General features: G+C 41.6%; 1 protein-coding gene across 7 annotated transcripts in view; it reads left to right on the top strand.

The window, feature by feature from the left end:
- The first annotated feature begins 6679 nt into the window (after positions 1-6679).
- LOC147017654 (N-terminal EF-hand calcium-binding protein 1-like) overlaps positions 6680-17958 on the top strand; it is a 101754-nt gene continuing 90475 nt past the window's right edge. For 3 of the 7 annotated variants that reach the window (XM_085847397.1, XM_085847393.1, XM_085847392.1), the window contains exons 1-3: positions 6680-8057; positions 8462-8486; positions 15018-15126. In XM_085847397.1, the coding sequence (XP_085703523.1) occupies positions 15018-15126 (109 nt within the window). In that variant the 5' untranslated portion in view covers positions 6680-8057; positions 8462-8486. Of the gene's footprint in view, positions 8244-8461; positions 8487-15017; positions 15127-17958 lie in introns of all 7 variants that reach the window. The other 4 variants (XM_085847398.1, XM_085847396.1, XM_085847394.1 and 1 more) reach the window with 3 other exon arrangements.

Genomic DNA, 17958 nt, shown 5'->3' with positions numbered 1-17958 from the left:
TCTAACACAATACCAGCAAGTTGGCACTCATTTTGCCGACCTCGGAAGGATGACGGGCAGAGTCAACCCCATCTGGTATTAATTCAACAGCCGAGTGGGATTTGAACTCAGGATCCTAGGATCCCAAGTCCACCACCAAAACCATTAAGCCCAGCAGGCTTGCAACACATTAAAGGTTGATATAAATCCAATGCACATATCCAAGCATTCACAGCTGGGAGGCAAATATGCAAAAGCCTTTGCTGGCAAAGGAAGGAAAGAAGCAAAAGGCAGAGAAAAATGTGTTAATAGCCAGAGGAAGTAAATGAATGCTGCTTGTAAAGGTGGAGAAATACAGAAAGGGAAAAAGATCAGAAATAAGGAAGAAAAAGGGAGCTGATACTGGATGTCCCCCACCTTTTGGGTAGTATGAGGAATAGATCTGTGTAATATGAAAGCAAAATATTGAACGGTTTTTGAAATATCACGTACACAAGCAAAGTTACTGAAATGGTTGCCATAGCAACATAATTGAGCCAATCACAGCTATGATTTAATTAGGTTTAGATAATGCCATGAGGAATAGATAACTGCAATCTGTAAGCTAAATTGTCAACGGTTTTTGAAATATCACGTACATGGAGAGATAATCGGTTGGTCGGACGGAGCTCATTTTAATTTCCCATATCTCCAGCCTTGTTGGAGGGGTGGGGGACAAAAAGCTAGCAAAGGGGGAAATACATTAACTAGTCTTTGCATGTTATGATAATCATACTCCGTGTAATTTGAGAAGTGTCTGTTTATTTTTTGCGAAATCGACGATTCACAAGTACGAATATATTCGTTTCCTGATCAAATGGAAAACTAAACATTGCATTAACGTCGTCCGAAAGAACCCGAAGAAGTATAGAGCTAAAGGTGGAGTCACCAGGAGGAACCTGGATAGGATTGGGGTTTCAGCCGCTACTCCTCCACCCCCAAACCCATCCAGGTGCAGATAGGTGAGCCAAACAGAAAACTTTCTGCAACAATTCACTTTTCTTTTTCCCTCAACAGATGGAGAAAGAATGATAAAGAGTAAAAACGATAAAAGAAAAGAAAAGGCAAGAATTAGAATGAATAAGGAGAAATGTAAAAAAAAAAAAAAAGTCGAAAGAAGTGTGAAAAGATCAAAGAACAAAGATGTCGGGAAGAACCTGGACAGGTAGATTTCAGCAGTTACTCCCCAGGCTCAAACGCAGAAACAGGTGATACTTTTGATATGTTGATACAGGTGATTGAAACAGATATGTTTGTCTGTGTGTTTGTCCGTCAGTCGCCTGCAGGTCACAATTCCACACCGATCTTCACAAAACTTAACCAACTGCTATCGAGCTCGTCAAAAACTAGAAGCCCATTGTTTTTGAGGTCAAAAGGTGAAAGTCATTGCAAGGTCATGTTTCCTGACATACTTTATGAAATAACATGTCACAGAGTCATTGTTGAGACTTCTGGTTTGCATCGCGATACAATCGACTGGACCATTCCACCCTCTTTAAAATCACTGGTTTGTTGATCACTCCTGGTCAGTCATTTTCTTCAAATTTATAAAATAGTCAACCTCGGGTAGACGCTAAACTGGGCATCCTGTCTATCAGCATGAGTTGGTGGATGTTAAAGATCCCACGGTATCCTTCATGAAGAGTAGGTGAGTTATTGCTGGCTACTATGAGCAAATTACAAAATTCCTACCCGAAATATTGCTGGGAAGCCAATGGCAAACCAACCAGGATAACTCTTGCCAAGAAACTGCTTCGTCAGCACCGACGCTCTGAAACAAAGTAAGGTACAGTATATCAGAATGGGAATCAGAATCTCTATGTTTGGAGGAAAGGTGTTTTGTGTTTCATTTTCTCCTCCAAGAGGATTTGACTTCGGAAGCTGAAACTTTCGGGGATTAATGAGGGCACCTTGAAGTTGTACCGGTGCAAGTTTCGTTTGATTCCATCAAGTTTTGAAAAAAAAGAATTTCACCCATCTTGGTATTCTTTCTTTAGGGAGAGGGGAAGGGGTGCAATTGAAATTATCGAATCTTATATAACCACAATGTATCATATATATATGCACATAAGCAGTAGGCATGTTTTTGCTTCATATATGTAACCCGGGTTATTTTCATTTTTGGGAGCGATCGAGGCAGTGGTTTGTTGTCTATACACTGCCCAAATAAAGGGATTTGTCAGAAGAAAATGTTGCGTGCATGGAACAAGACCGCCCGTTTGGCGGGTACTTGGTAGTGTAGATAAATAAGCATCACTGGTTCACACAACCGGTGCAAGACGCAATTAACTCCGCAATTTGATTGTCATTCTCCGGTGTCATGATTCTCTCATCGGTCAAATCAGTGCAAACACAAACAGCTAGTTAATCCTCCATGGTATGTGCCGGCTTCTTGCATCATAAAGCAACAACAAAAGCGCACAGATCAATATGCAACGAAATTCAATAAAATGACAGTTGATTTGCGGGGAATCTTTTTTTTTTCTCTGCGATAAGTGCTGAGAATGGAGGGTATTCACTGATTACGTGATTATAAGGATTTAAGCTGAAATGCAATTCTTGGACCGACATTTCAATGTTCGTGTTGTGAGCATGAAATTTGCATGGACTATGGATTATTGATCCCTTTTGTAAAACCCTTTAAAGAACACACATACTCGTGTGTGTGTGTATATATATATATCAAAGCATGTGGAGTGTGACGAGCACTCCACCGATCTCCATTGGACATAGTCCTACACACTCCGCATGTTTCACTTTACCCGCCAATCACATCACGTGCCTTCTGGTTGAATGGCTTGCATTAGCGGGAACAATCGTCTGGGTGGCAGACGGATGGTTGTTCTTTGCGGATTATGTGGTTTTACCGTGTGGGACATAATCCGCGGCGATGTTCACCATAACAGTCAGGAGGTACGTTTGATATGTATACGTATACGCGCACAGTTGCACACGCGTACACACACAGTCAGACTTGGGTACATTGATGCATTGGACTCATCATGGAATTGTTGGTCTGATTTTGAAAGCATGTGCAGAAAACGATTAATTTCAAAGAATTAAATAAGTAGAAAACAAAGCAATTCCATCGACTTGAAGATGTAAAACTGCGTTACTTTTTTTGCAGCCATTGTTTGTTGTTCAAATCATAGGAGTCATTGCCCAAATCCATTAATGTGATACAATATTTTTTTCATACCTTTGCAAAACCAAATACACAAACTTCCGTCGGTATGGGTGTGCATATATCACAATATAACAAATCATCCAAACAAATGGCGGAGAGCACTCTAACAACCACACTTGCCTTTGGCACAATTTTCCACCAGCTGTTCAATGGCTGTGGCTTAGAAACCCCTTCGGCCCAACCAATGATTATTGATATAATCAGAATTTCTTCTGCACTGTCACAGATGTCGTTAGGTGTACAATCAAATATTCCCTGAAGATGATGTTGAAAACATCTTAGATTTGCAGTAAATCCTGCTTTTTATTGAGTAAAGATAAGATGTTGCAGAATTTGCCTGAGATGTACGTGCTCATTTTCTTGGAGATTAACGAAGACATTTGAGATGGCTCACTCAGGTACATGGCAAGTCCAACGGATCAGGTAGTGGATAAAACTTCATGTTCTTTTGCTGTATAACTCATTTACTCATTGCGTGCAGGTATACACGGTCTATGTGCCATCCAATTTCAAGTCGTACACGAGCAATGCATTCATTTATTAATCACTGACATCACAGACATTTTGAATGATTCCATGCGCACGTACACAAGATACTCGTATATAGAAGGACCCGTGCTTCTACAGGAGGATGCCGCTATAATATGTATATGAAAATCAGAGAAATTATTTAATAAACAAGGATATAGGAAGCACATCAAAACGTAACACAGAATGTGAACATGATTAGGTTCATGTTTATATGAGATGGACAGATTAATAAAATGGCTAATACCATTGTGCAGAATACGATTATTTCAAAATGTTCACTCTACGTCCATGAAATTGCTGGATAGCACTCTAATACATATCTGTAGTGATGAATTTATCCTTCAAACACCAGCAGCACAAACAGAATGGATCAGCCCAAGATTGGCTAATCAGCATGGGATCATTCTGCTCAGAAAAATCCAGTTCACTGGGGGAAGTTCAAGCGATCAGTTACTAAGTAATTACATAACATTTTGCTGAAGCTCAATCTTGCTAGTCATGCAAACAATATATATATATATATATATATATATATATATATATATATATATATATATATATATATATATATATATATATATATCATAACAATAATGTGATTTGGAATTCTTTAAAGGTGAATAAGGGCAGATTTTCATCAACACATTAAAAAATGAATGTGAAATGCAAAGTTGATTTTTTTTTCTCCTGTCTTAGAGCTCACCCTTCACTGAACCAAAGGCTGCTATTGGTGGGGGCTACACAAGGATAGCTTAAGCAAGAGAGAGAGACAGAGACAGAGAAAGAGAGACAGAGACAGAGACAGAGACAGAGACAGAGACAGAGACAGAGACAGAGACAGAGACAGAGACAGAGAGAGAGAGAGAGAGAGAGAGAGAGAGAGAGAGAGAGAGAGAGACAGAGAGAGAGAGAGAGAGAGAGAGAGAGAGACAGAGACAGAGAGAGACAGAAGGAATGCCAGAACTCGAAGCATCCCAAAAACCGTGCGAATGTCATCCCGGCCAACCTTATAATGATGAAGCTCTGCACTCGTATTATGAGATGTCATTGTGTACTATAACACACAACAGACCGTATGATCGCACCGCATCCCATCCCACATCTCCTTTAATTGATCATGGGTTGATCTTGTTCATACAGATTCCTCTCCATGCATCCACTGATCTTTTCACAAAGTATCAATTATCACATTGTATTGAGATTCCTTATTTCAAGCTTTTCAGTTTTACAAAAGGTGATTGTAATCCAGAAATGGGTGGAAAGCATTGGAAGGTATACATCCCAAACCGCAGTGCTATTATCATTATTATCGAGGGATTATGAACCATAAATCATTTAAATGTTCGGCTCGTTTTTGGGTTTTTTTTTTTTTTCTCGATAAAACTCTCATGTAGCAAACGATGTAAAGGAAACTCTCTTTACCGGAAGGCAATACATCCATTTGGGAATAGTATGGTGAAACTGCAATGGTGTATATACAGTTAATGATGGAAAAGTTCCTCAATACACTGGACCAATATCCAGTGGAACACGACGATGAGAGTTAATATCCAGTAGTACAGTAGACCACACATTTAATGAAATAATTAACCACCTGCATACTGTATATAAAGGTTATTGAGAACACTCAAAATATGTATTACATACGGAATATAGAAACTGGAATTAATTAGCAAAAGGTGATGTGAATGAATACATGCTGTACTTCGTTATCCCCATCGGGTGGAAGGAAATGTCGTTTGTACGTGTCCTTGTTTTGCTGTTCATTGTGGGTACTGCTGTCTGGCAATGATTATTGTGACCTCATTTCCTGACCCTTTGTTTGGTTTGATGACCCAAAATGTGACGTCATTGGCCGTCCCCTCAATTGCCACCTCCTATTTCTGCCCGAACGTCATACAGTGGTTATTTGTTTTCCTTCCCAGGTGTGGCATGGGAGTGTGTGTGTGTGTGTGTGTGTGTGTGTGTGTGTGTGTGTGTGTGTGTGTGTGTATATATATATATATATATATATATATATATATATATATATATATATATATATATATATATATATATATATATGTTTGTGTGTGCATGTAGGTACACCTGCACATACCTACACTTTTGCTCAATGTATGTACGCATGCATGGTGCTATGTGCATGTAAGGTGCGTGCATACGTACATGCACGTAGCATATACGTCCACTTGCCCGATGTGTGTACACGTATACGTGCAAAGTGCGTGCGTGTAATGTGCGTACATGCATCTGATTCGTCGAACTGGACGATGTCATAATCCAGAGGCAAACATATTAGGCAGCTCGGTGGATCACGCAGCCTGGTAAACACAGCAGGGTGCTTCGTTACAAACAATCATTGTAACCTTCATCCTTCATATACAATCACATATATATATATATATATATGTATGACAAAGCAAGTCTCATGACTGGTGCACGCTAAAAGGAAGAGCGGCAAAAGAAGCCTTTTGGTGACAATAAACAAGCACAAAACTCCGCACTTGTTTACACAGATAAGCACCCAGCGGAATCGCCCAGATGAGCTCAAACTTTGTAAAAAAAAACCTCGTTCCATGAAACAAGAGGCACACACACATCGGGTGCACGATGTGAGATCAGATAGCATTTACAACTGAATAAACCTGGAAGAGAAAGAGTACTTTGAAACGATGCATGAGGATGGATTAACAGCATTGCAAAATGACCCGGGAACTTTTACAAAAATTACATTCAGTCTATTCCGTCGTATATTAGGGGCTCCTCCTCTTGGGAAGGTGGTAGCCAATGCTAATTTACAGGTGGGAGTGCGCTGAAATATTTAGCAAAGCCTATTTTCTATCCCAAGGAGCTTTAGCACAACGAGAGGGCTGTTCAAAAAGTCCTCGGAATGAGGTACTCAAACGATGGTCCGAGAAAAGCAACTTTTAAATTTTTTTTTCGATATAATCAGTGAGCAAATATTTACTTATTTAATTATTTCCTTTCCAACGATATGTACTTTTAGAAGGAAAGTTTGCACTTTTTGGACCTTTGCGAGTTTCTCATTCCGAGAACTTATTGAACGCCCCTCGTGGTTATACTTCTACTTGCTGTGCAGTTAAATAGGTGAAAGACGATAAGGAGCAGACAATCGTTGCTCTTACAATTGTTACAAATCGACACGAGTGACCACGTCCTGTCATGCCTTACAACCAGCCAAAGACGATTTGAACCGGGAGTCTCAGGTCTTCGGTGGTAAGACGTAGCGGATTGATGCTGGAGGACCATCAGGGTTGCAGTTTCCGCAGATGTGAGTTTGTTGATGCATGCCGCTTGATCTTACGTTGCATCCTGCTGCTGGAGTGTTGGAAATCTTCGACCATTTGGATCTAGTGCTGGTCACTCTCTCGTGGTGCGTGGATGTTCGTGTGTTTAGGTCTTTGCGTGTACAGGGAGCGCGAGTGGAGTGTCCCTCGATCTTATGAGGGATGGATGGTGCGTCGGTTCGTGACGTCAGACCCTCCTTCGCTTGTAAGAGACTTCTCTATTCCTTTCTCTCTTCACTCTGCCTCTGCTCCTCATTAGAGTCTTCACCGCTTCTCCTCCTCTCCTTCTTTTTGTCTCTCGCATCTCTTCTGTCTTTCTCATTAGATTCGTCCGAATCGCTGCTGCTTATGCTCCCTTCATCGCTCGATTCCGGAGTTCTTCTCCTCTCTCGTTTACTCTCTTTGCTCCTCTTCCTCCTCCCATCCCTCCTTTGGTCCGTATCCCACTCTTCCTCGGCTCCTTCTTGATCGTTCCAGCCATCTTCTCTGCCTCGGTCCCCGTCCCAGTCTTCGGAGCCCTCTTTGCTCCAGGTCCAGTCTCCGTCGTGTTTGGAGCTTCCATGCTTGCTGTGCTTCCTGTGGGACCTCTTGTCGCCACTCTTCGCCGCTGCCTCCTCCTCGCAAGCTCGGCACCCAGTCACAGGCAACCACTCTCCATCCCACGAATCGTTGTAATTGTTGCGTCTCCACCTTCCTCCCCATCCTCCACCTCCCCAATTTCCACCACCACCCCAATTGCCACCACCTCCTCCCCAATTTCCGCCACCTCCTCCCCAATTTCCACCACCTCCTCCCCAATTGCCACCACCTCCTCCCCAATTTCCTCCACCTCCCCAACCTCCCCATCCTCCACCACCCCATCCTTGTCCATTTCCCCAACCACCACCCCAGCCTCCGTTCCTCCAGCCATGGCGAAACCAGCCACCACCCGGTCGGAAGCCGTAGCGACGGGGCCGTCCGTAGTTGATCCATCGCCTCTGCCGGTACCCAGAGGACTGTCCGTCTTTCAGGACGTACGTGGAGTCATACGAGTCCTGCTGTGATGAGTGCGAGCGCGAGTGTGCGTCCGACGTCTGCATGGTGGCGCGTGCAGGGCTGGAGATGCTGTGCGAGTCGCGGGTCCGGACGTGTCACTTTTATCAGGCTCGGTGCCGGTCGGGACCGCTCGTTATGTTCTGATGAGCATCATTATAGGGCAGGTATAGTGTGAGCGCTCATGGGACAATGGGCGAGGCGCAGGTGTGCGCTTGCTACTAACATTTCCATTTATTTCATTAATTTCACTCGGGTATTTCGAGCTAAGAAGCAATCCTGATTCTTGTGAAAACAACTATTTGTTATTTATTAAATAGATGTTCTCCAGCTTGTTTCTTGCTTGGAAAAATCTCTGAATTTTGAATTTTTATATTCTTTGCAGATATTTCGACGTGCAGACAAAAACGGTACGTGTGCTGATACAGGTTTGCCGTCCACACTACATACAGAAATTTAAAGGAAACGATGGATACGTGCACTTATATTGTACATACTGTACATTATACAATATTGCTTTGGACAAGTTGGGAAAAGTTACCAAATGTGCATGCTTTAGAATGTCAAACACCTGTGTCAAGATTTTAATTAATTTTCAATGTATTATTGTGAGTATGTTGTTTCCGAGGACTTTGTTTGAACGTCCCTCGTACATGTCATTGCAAACATCATATAAAGGAAAAATGTATTGCAAACCAGCTGTTCCACTCCTGTTGTCTCTTAAAAGGTGAAGAATCAGTGACGCTGTAGATATCCGTCCATGATACATCGAGTGTTGTTAAATATGCGAAACTCTTGTGAAATGTAATGTGTTGCGTGCGCAAACACACACACACACACACACACACACACACACACACACACACACACACACACACACACACACACACACACACACACACACACACACACACACACACCTTCGACTAAACAAGGCTACACTCATAAACTGTAAAACCAGAAGAACTAAATTGTCTACAGCCTGGATAGACGAGAAAGAAGCTTTGGATAGTGTCCTACACTCGTGTATAATAAAATGCATGGAATTGTACAAGATCAACCCCCAAATAATCAAACCGATTGAGAAAGCAATGGAGCTATATGGAAAACCACATTGATACTGCAACACGTAGAAGGAAAGATCGAAATACCAGGAGTGAATATACGTTGCGGGATCTTCAAGGGTGACAGCATTTCACCCCTCCTGTTCTGCATGGCACTGGACCCACTGAGCAACCTCAATAATGAGCAAGGACACGGATACACTCTAATGTCAAAAAAAAGAGAACACCCAAAGAGACAGGAAAGGTGACATAGCGACTGAACATGAATTATCTAAAATTCCATGCACCAAATGATGAAAAATTAGTAGAAGAACTGTAATTAGTGAAATAATCGACCTAGATACAACAATACAGGATCAAGACAACAAAACATACAAATACCTCGGAGTAGAAGAGGGCCACCAAATATGTCACAACCAAATATGTCACAAACAAATGCGAAAAACAATTGCCAAAGAATACTTGCATAGAACGAGGCAGATTCTGAAAACATATCTCACCCCGAGAAACAAAATCAAAGCCAACTCTCAATACCGGTATTCAAACACAGCTGTGGAATAATAAACTTGACATCGAAACAAGGAAACTCCTCACCATCCACAAAATGTTGTACAAAATCAGTGCATCCTCAGAATGTACCAGCCAAGACGAGAAGGAGGTAGCGGCCTGATGGAACCCACCAAGTGCACAGAATGATATCTGTCACACTGGCTGAATACGTGAAAATTTCAACAAAATACAGAATCAAATTTGTATGCAAACACAAAGACAGCAACCTTGAGAAGGTAACCCTGACACACCTTGCAAAAATTTCCCAAGACAGGTGCAAATGGAAGATGTCACATGTGAAACCGAAACAAAAATGAATACAGTCCCAACTCGAAGGGTACTCGGTGGAGCGCATACCTCTGCCACGTAATACCTGATCCACAAGAACACATCAGGCCCAATACATTTTTCATGCTATTCAGTACTATATCGTTTTTGGCACTGTCTCTCAATGGTGAAGAATTACTTTTAAAATTAAATTATTCTCGTATCCAGATCCGGATTCGGATCTTCACCAAAATCGAATCAATTTGTCCTTGCCACACACCCAGCATGTCCACCAAGTTTCATCTGAATCCGTCCATCACTTTTTGAGACGTCGTGCGACATATCATTTTTCGCCCTATCTCTAAATGGTGAAGAATTGCTCTAAAATTTCTAGCAGTCGGATCCGGATCCGGATCTTCACCAAAATCTAATCAGTTTGTCCTTGCCACACACCGAACCTGTCGACAAAATTTCATCCGGATAAAAAAAACAAACAAACAGATAAACAAACAGACAAACAAACAAACAGGCCGGTAGGCGGCGATGGGTCGCCGAGCATGGAAACTATAAGATATAGAGCAAAATGGATGTCATATAGCGGATAGGGAATGACGTTAAGATTATGCATATCAAATCTCATCCAGTTCCATCTACTGATAACTATTCGGTATCCGTTTGAATGAAAAGTACCGAGAATGCGGTTTGAAATCGGAAATCCCCAAAGTTCGAGGGGGTGCTGTGGATGAACAAAGATCTAAATCGAAAATCTGGCTCGATCGTTTGTGCACAATGTATTCCAGACGATTGGTGTGAATTTTCATGACCATCCGCCGATAACCCTAGGAGGAGTAGCATTTGGCGCGAAGGCACCTCCAACTCTCGCATATTATTGAGTTTTGCACTAATTGACCTTTGACCCCTGACCTAAGCGAAATCGGTCAATATGTCCTGAGGCAAAGTTGTAGTACTCATTGAGTACCGTGAACCTGGAAAGTTTCATTCGTATCGATGCACTCACCTGGTCGCTAGGGGGCCTTCAATTTTCACCAATTTTCACGCATACCCTAATTGTAGGGGGCCCTGCAGGTAAAGTATTCCATATATCACAAAAACGGAATATATTTGATAGCGCATCACCTGTAGATCATTCGTGCCAAATTTCATAACCCTACGTGGGATAATGGCTTTCGGAATTGATTTCGCGTGAACGGTACCGATTTTTTGAAGGTTTTTCGGTTGTTGCTAGGGAACCAAAGCGTCCCTAGCAACCATCACAATTTCCAAAGCACGAGGTTATAAGATGTACCTACCCCCCGAGTTTGGTCAAAATCTGCCCACGTTTACTACCAATTATGCTGATTACAAACGAACAAACATCCAAACAAACAGACAGAATTACTGACAATAATGGTCACCTATTTAGGCGACCCAAAAGGTGTGAAAACATAACCTCCTTCACCTTTGGTAGTGTAGTTAATGATTGCAAAAATGATGAAAGAAAAATATGAAGCGAAATATCAACAGAATGACGACTGACAACTGGGAGAACGACAAAAGAGCAGGAAGATATCAAAAACAGTTGGACAGATTGAGGAAATACAAAGAAGGTTCAATGGAATGGCTAAGAAGAGGTCAGCTCAACTGGGATGGAGAACGAATCATTGTAAATGATCCCATCAAGAAAAATGAAGAAAAGGCATTGCTAATTGGGGTGTCATTTCTCAGAGATGTTGGCCTAAGCACAGAAATCAAGAAAATGACCAAATACCAAGATCTCAAAAATCAAGTAAAAAGATCCTGGAATGTGAGGAGCGCTGAAATTGTACCAGTGATGATTGGAGCCACGGGATTGATGAAGAAGAACCTCACAGAGATCTTAAAAACCATTCCTGGGAATATTACTACAAACAAACTGCAGTTGGAAGCTGTCTCGGGCTCGGTGACGATCCTGAAAAGAGCCCTCGGAGCAAAACTTTGAACAACACAACTTCACAGATTGGTCCATGAATCGTGACCCCATCCCCTTCCCCTCTTAATGAAATGGAGGTGGATACTCCAAGACCTGGGAGGACTATGTTCAACCTTCTGAAACCCGCATATGGAGATAACAGCCAACACATATACACACACACACACACACACACACACACACACACACACACACACACACACACACACACACACACACACACACACACACACAAAATGGGAATACCCATTTTACAACTGCCTTTGCAAGTTATCCAATTGGGTGCGTGTGTTCACACAGGTATTGGGTTTACATGCCAGATAACATGTGCTTGTTTAAATTTGCTCTGCAATAGTCATGTTGAGACACAAAATATGGCTGTTTCTTACGAGTGAGTGAGTGAGCAATCAAAAATGTAGCTTTAAATGAAAGTGGTGTACTCACTGTTTTCTGACCTTTTATTATCCTCTTCTTATTTGCATGAAAACCACATCTTGAGCTGCAGACCATAATTGGAAGTTCCATAAGTAAAGGCCCAGTCACACCTTGACGTTTTAGCCAGGATTGGCAACGTATAAAAATGCACGTAAAACGTTGGCGTACCCTGAAGTTTTGAGGTTTTTTAAAAAAGTTTTGGTCGTATTCATAACGTGTTGGTCGTATGCATAACGTATTAGTAACGGGCACAGAACGTTTCGTTGTGTTAAAGATAACTTATACCAACGAATGCTTAGCCTGTTGTCGGCGTTCACAACCTATGCCCAACGATAGTTTAACTTAGTCATAGCGCGCTGCACGTATCGCCGACGAACTCGTGGCGTTCTCTGTTAAAAACCTGCCGCACGCAAATTTAAATCATAACCGCCTGAAAATTGGAAGTGTCAACATTGCAGTCACACCTTGACGATTTAACCAGCGTATGCTGACCTATGAAAAATGTGTCTAAAACGCTGGGACACGTCGAATACGGTATGGGTAAGTTGTGTATACATAAGGAGCACGATGAAAAACAATGAAGTACGCTGGCATATTACGTGATACGTCTAGTACGTCGTGAAATTTCAAGCATGCTGAAAATTTTACGACGTACTCGACGTATGGCTCACAAGTTCCGCATACGCTGGCATAAGTTCTCGGCACGCTCCGCAATCGTTTACACACGTCGGCCACACGTTACTTGTAAGTTACTCATAAGTCGAAACACGTCGAGGTAATGTTTACCATACCCGAAACTTAATTTTTAACCTACGAGTAACGTGCTTTGAACCTATTAGTAGCGTGCTTTGAACCTATGTGTAACGTATCTCAAACGCACATTGGCGTATGTAGACGAATTTGATTGACGTCTTCCGGACGACCACAGAACTTACTGAACGTGTTTCTAACTTACAGCTACCGTATAATGGTGTATTGGCAGCGTTAAGGGGAATTGCTATATACAAATGGGCTTCACAGGAGGAACCTGTCAGTGTTCCAGACTCCATGTTGAGTAGATGTCAATGTCAGTAGCAGTAGCAGTAGCAGTAGTAGTAGTAGTAGTAGTTCGAGAGAATTTAGTGATGTCGATGTTAGTAGTAGTTCGATAGAATTTAGTGATGTCGATGTTAGTAGTAGTAGTAGTAGCAGTAGTAGTAGTTCGAGAGAATTTAGTGATGTCGATGCTGGTAGTAGTAGTAGTTCGAGAGAATTTAGTGTTGTCAATGTTAGTAGTAGTATTAGTAGTAGCGGTAGTAGTTCGAGAGAATTTAGTGATGTCGATGTTAGTAGTAGTAGTTCGAGAGAATTTAGTGATGTCGATGTTATTAGTAGTAGCAGTAGTAGTAGTTCGAGAGAATTTAGTGATGTCAATGTTAGTAGTAGTAGTAGTAGTAGTAGTAGTAGTAGTAGTAGTAGTAGTTCGAGAGAATTTAGTGATGTCGATGTTATTAGTATCAGTAGTAGTAGTTCGAGAGAATTTAGTGATGTCGATGTTAGTAGTAGTTCGATAGAATTTAGTGATGTCGATGTTAGTAGTAGTAGTAGTCGCAGTAGTAGTAGTTCGAGAGAATTTAGTGATGTCGATGCTGGTAGTAGTAGTTCGAGAGAATTTAGTGTTGTCAATGTTAGTAGTAGTATTAGTAGTAGCGGTAGTAGTTCGAGAGAATTTAGTGATGTCGATGTTAGTAGTAGTAGTTCGAGAGAATTTAGTGATGTCGATGTTATTAGTAGTAGCAGTAGTAGTAGTTCGAGAGAATTTAGTGATGTCAATGTTAGTAGTATTAGTAGTAGTAGTAGTAGTAGTAGTAGTAGTAGTTCGAGAGAATTTAGTGATGTCGATGTTATTAGTATCAGTAGTAGTAGTTCGAGAGAATTTAGTGATGTCGATGTTATTAGTAGTAGTAGTCGTACTTTCAAGTAACGTGTTGCAAAGTGTGAACAACGTTTGTGAAGCGTGCTTACAAAACGTTACTCATAGGTTAGAAATATGTTTTTCGAAAGAAAAGTTTTTTTTCTTTTTAGAAAAAGTTTTTTAGAAACCTCGACGTGTTTCGACTTATGAGTAACTTACAAGTAACGTGTTTCAACGTGTGTCAACGATCGCATAACGTGCCTACAACTTATGGCCAGCGTAGCGGAACGTGTGAGTCATACGCCGGCATACGTCGTAAAAATTCGAGGAAAACCCAAAAGTTCAACGTTTAAAGCCAGCGTACTACCACTTATGGCAGTGTTTTTCAGCGTGGTTTTAACATATACAAAACGTACCCATAACGTATTCGACGTGTACCAGCGTTTTACACAAATTTTCCAAAAATCGGCAGAAGCTGGCTAAAACGTCAAGGTGTGACTGGGCCTTAAGCAAGAGGAGTATATTATTTGGAAATATTTGCCATTATACTTTGGTTTAACAGTCGATTGACAGGAACTACAGGGATACTTCAAAGGAATGGTAAAGGTGAAGATGAGGGAATGTCCGGTGATGATTTGCTGTGACTGAAGCAGTAATATCAGTTTCCAATCCTCATGAATATTAAGTCGATGTGCAACAAACGGCCTTGTTTTGTGTCCTAGCGTGCACGAATGCTTCAAACCTGATGCTTGCTTCTCCGCAGATGATGGAAAACTCTCCTTCGAGGAATTCAAGGCATACTTTGAAGATGACGTGCTGTGTGCTGAGGAAATGGCTGACCTCTTCCAGGAGATCGACACCCACCACACAGAGTGAGACCGGAGAAGCTATCCCACTTTTGTGTCCTCTTTCGTTCTCTTTTAATCCCCTGCACTGACCCTTAGCCCTTGGTCAAGTCGGTGCAATATAAAGGAGTTTCCTGAAAATGGTTTTTTGAATTGCACGCCATTCCCTGCAGGAGTCAAGAGTCTGTTGATTGCTTCTGCCCCACCAGTTGGAGGCAAGAATAATTTCTTCCTTTCACCTTCCTCCTTAAAAAGAATCACTTTTGGTCAATCTGACCGCATTCAGCACTCGATCAGTGCCGAACCATCCAAGGGCCGAGAATGAAATCTTCAAAAAATAATTAAATCTGCTTTGTGTTACGAGCTGTCATTTTGGCTAAATTTGTTTGTTTGTTTTTTTTTCTGCACAAAAAGAGATACCTTTTGAGTGTTGATATTTAATTCCAGTTTACTTTAACGAGAGTCATGATTTCGCTCCAAAATAGCTCATAAAACACCTCTTCTGGGGGAGGTGATGCAAAGATTTTCTAAAAAACACAACAGTTGCATTGCATTAATCAGCTTCACAGTACAGTTAATTATTTTTATCTACAGTATAATAATTACCTCCATCCACCGAAGGTGTTGGCGTTATGTCTTTTGGTTATGTCTTCACCCATGTCTGTTTCTTACTTGGCGAAAAAACAAGAAGTTGTGAACAGATTCGGATAAACTTGGTGGACGGGTTGGGCGTGTGACAAAGACCAATTGATTGGATTTTGGTGAAGATCCGATTCCGGATCCGGATCTGAGAAATTTTCAAGTGATTCTTTATCATTGAGAGATTCGGCCAAAACGATCTCAGAAGGTTATGGACGGATTCGCACGACACTTGGTGGACAGGTTGGGAGTGCCACTCGGAAGAATTGATTCAATGTTGGTGAAGATCCGAATCCGGATCCAGATATGAGAGTTGTTTAATTTTGAAGCGATTCTGAGGGATACTCTGTGCAGAGCATTGGTGCTGCCTAAGCAGTCTCAATCCTGGATGGGTCGCCACTCCAACACAGGATACCAGCATGCTGGTACTCAATTTGCCGACCTCGGAAGGATGACAGGCTGAGTCAACCCCACCTGGTATTAATTAAACAACCAAGTGGGATTTGAACTCAGGACCTCAGGATTCAAAGCCCGTCACCCTAACCATTAAGGCAACACCAGGCATATGAAGCCAAAAACTATATATAAGGTGCAACATCGAAAAAGGTTGTGGACGAGTTGTGACAAAACTAGGTGGATGAGTTGGTTAGGTGACAACAAGCATGTTCGATTTTCGTTGAGGTCTGGATTCAGATCTGACCGATCAGTGGGATACATAATGTAAAGTGCATGTTCAGTCTGGCGGAGGTATGTGCTCGACTGAGTGCCATTCCATTTCACCAAGTGTCACTCGATGAGTGATTTTTCATTTGTTTGTTGTAAAAATCGAAGATTTTTCAAGTATATTGGATGGTCTTGTGCGTTATTCTGTTTGTTTATTTGTATGTCAATCACCTACATGCCACAATTTTAAACCCATCTTCACAAAACTTCACAACATGGGAGTGTTCGTCACAAACAAGAGGTCTATTGTTTTTGAGGTCAAAAGGTCAACGTAGGCCAAAGGTCAACATCTTTGTCATATTTCGAAAACCCTCAGTTTCCATCCGATCGACATGAAATTTGAAGAAGATTTGCAAATCAGGTCACTGAATTCAACCACCAATTACTTTTTTAATGTCATCATCAGCCAAGTTTCTACAATTTGCAATTTTCATCCGATTGACCTGAAATTTGAAGAGGAGTTGCATATTTAGTCATTGAATTCAACCACCAATTATTTTACGGGTTTCACAATATGTCATGGGAAATCTATTAAAAGGCAAACAAGAAAGATCCATAAAAAAACAAGGAAAACAAAACCCAAGAATGATCCATAATAAAAAAACAAGAAAAAAGAAACAAGAAAGATGTATGCATGACATCTTTCTTTTTTTTTTAATTTTTTTTATTTGAGCAGGATATCTCAAAGTTGTGGACGATTCAGACAAAACTGGATGGACAGGTTGGGTGTGTGACAATGACAGACTGATTTAGATTTTGGTGAAGATCCAGATCCTGATCTGGATCCGGCTACAAGAATCATGAGTGGAGTTTGGCAGGCAGCAAAGGGGAGGAAGGATTGGGGCAGGTGTTTTAGAATGCCTGGCTCTGCCGATGATTATAACATCATAAGGCTGAAAGGCTTGGGAGAGATGTAACATACACCTGGAAGCCATCCCCTGTGCATAGAACTGTCATCTACTTCTCAACCCTTTCCCTTACAAGTCTACACACACACACACACACACCCTTTCCCATTCCTCATCCATCTTCACACACACACACACACACACACACACACACACACACACACACACACACACACACACACACCTTCCTATTCCTCATCCATCTTTCCATGTTAGCACACACCAACTTCCTTGTGAGTACCTGACAGTGCATGTCAAGTTCAGTACATGCATGTAAATGATGCGTTTCTTCAACACTTCATTTTCTTAGTGAATGAAAGTAAGCCTGGCGTGTTGGCTTAGTGGTTAGGGTGGTGGCTTGGGATCCTAGGGTCCTGAGTTCAAGCCCGTTGGCCGCTGAATTAAAATACACCTGGAGGTTGACTCAGCCTGTCATCCTTCCGAGGTCGGCAAAATGAGAACCAGTGTACAGGTAAGGGGGACACTGCATCAGCGGCATAGCCACGTCCCAACCAATGATGCAACCATCAGCCACATGCTGCACTCAAGAGAGAGATAGAGTGAATGAAAATTCGAAGTCATGCCAGTT

Source organism: Eptatretus burgeri, chromosome 11 (assembly GCF_056783735.1).
Source record: "Eptatretus burgeri isolate ZD-2024b chromosome 11, Ebu_testis_v1, whole genome shotgun sequence".
In the NCBI taxonomy this organism is placed as follows: domain Eukaryota; kingdom Metazoa; phylum Chordata; class Myxini; order Myxiniformes; family Myxinidae; genus Eptatretus; species Eptatretus burgeri.
The sequence above is the reverse complement of the archived record's forward strand: the minus strand, read 5'-3'. Positions and strand labels throughout refer to the sequence as shown.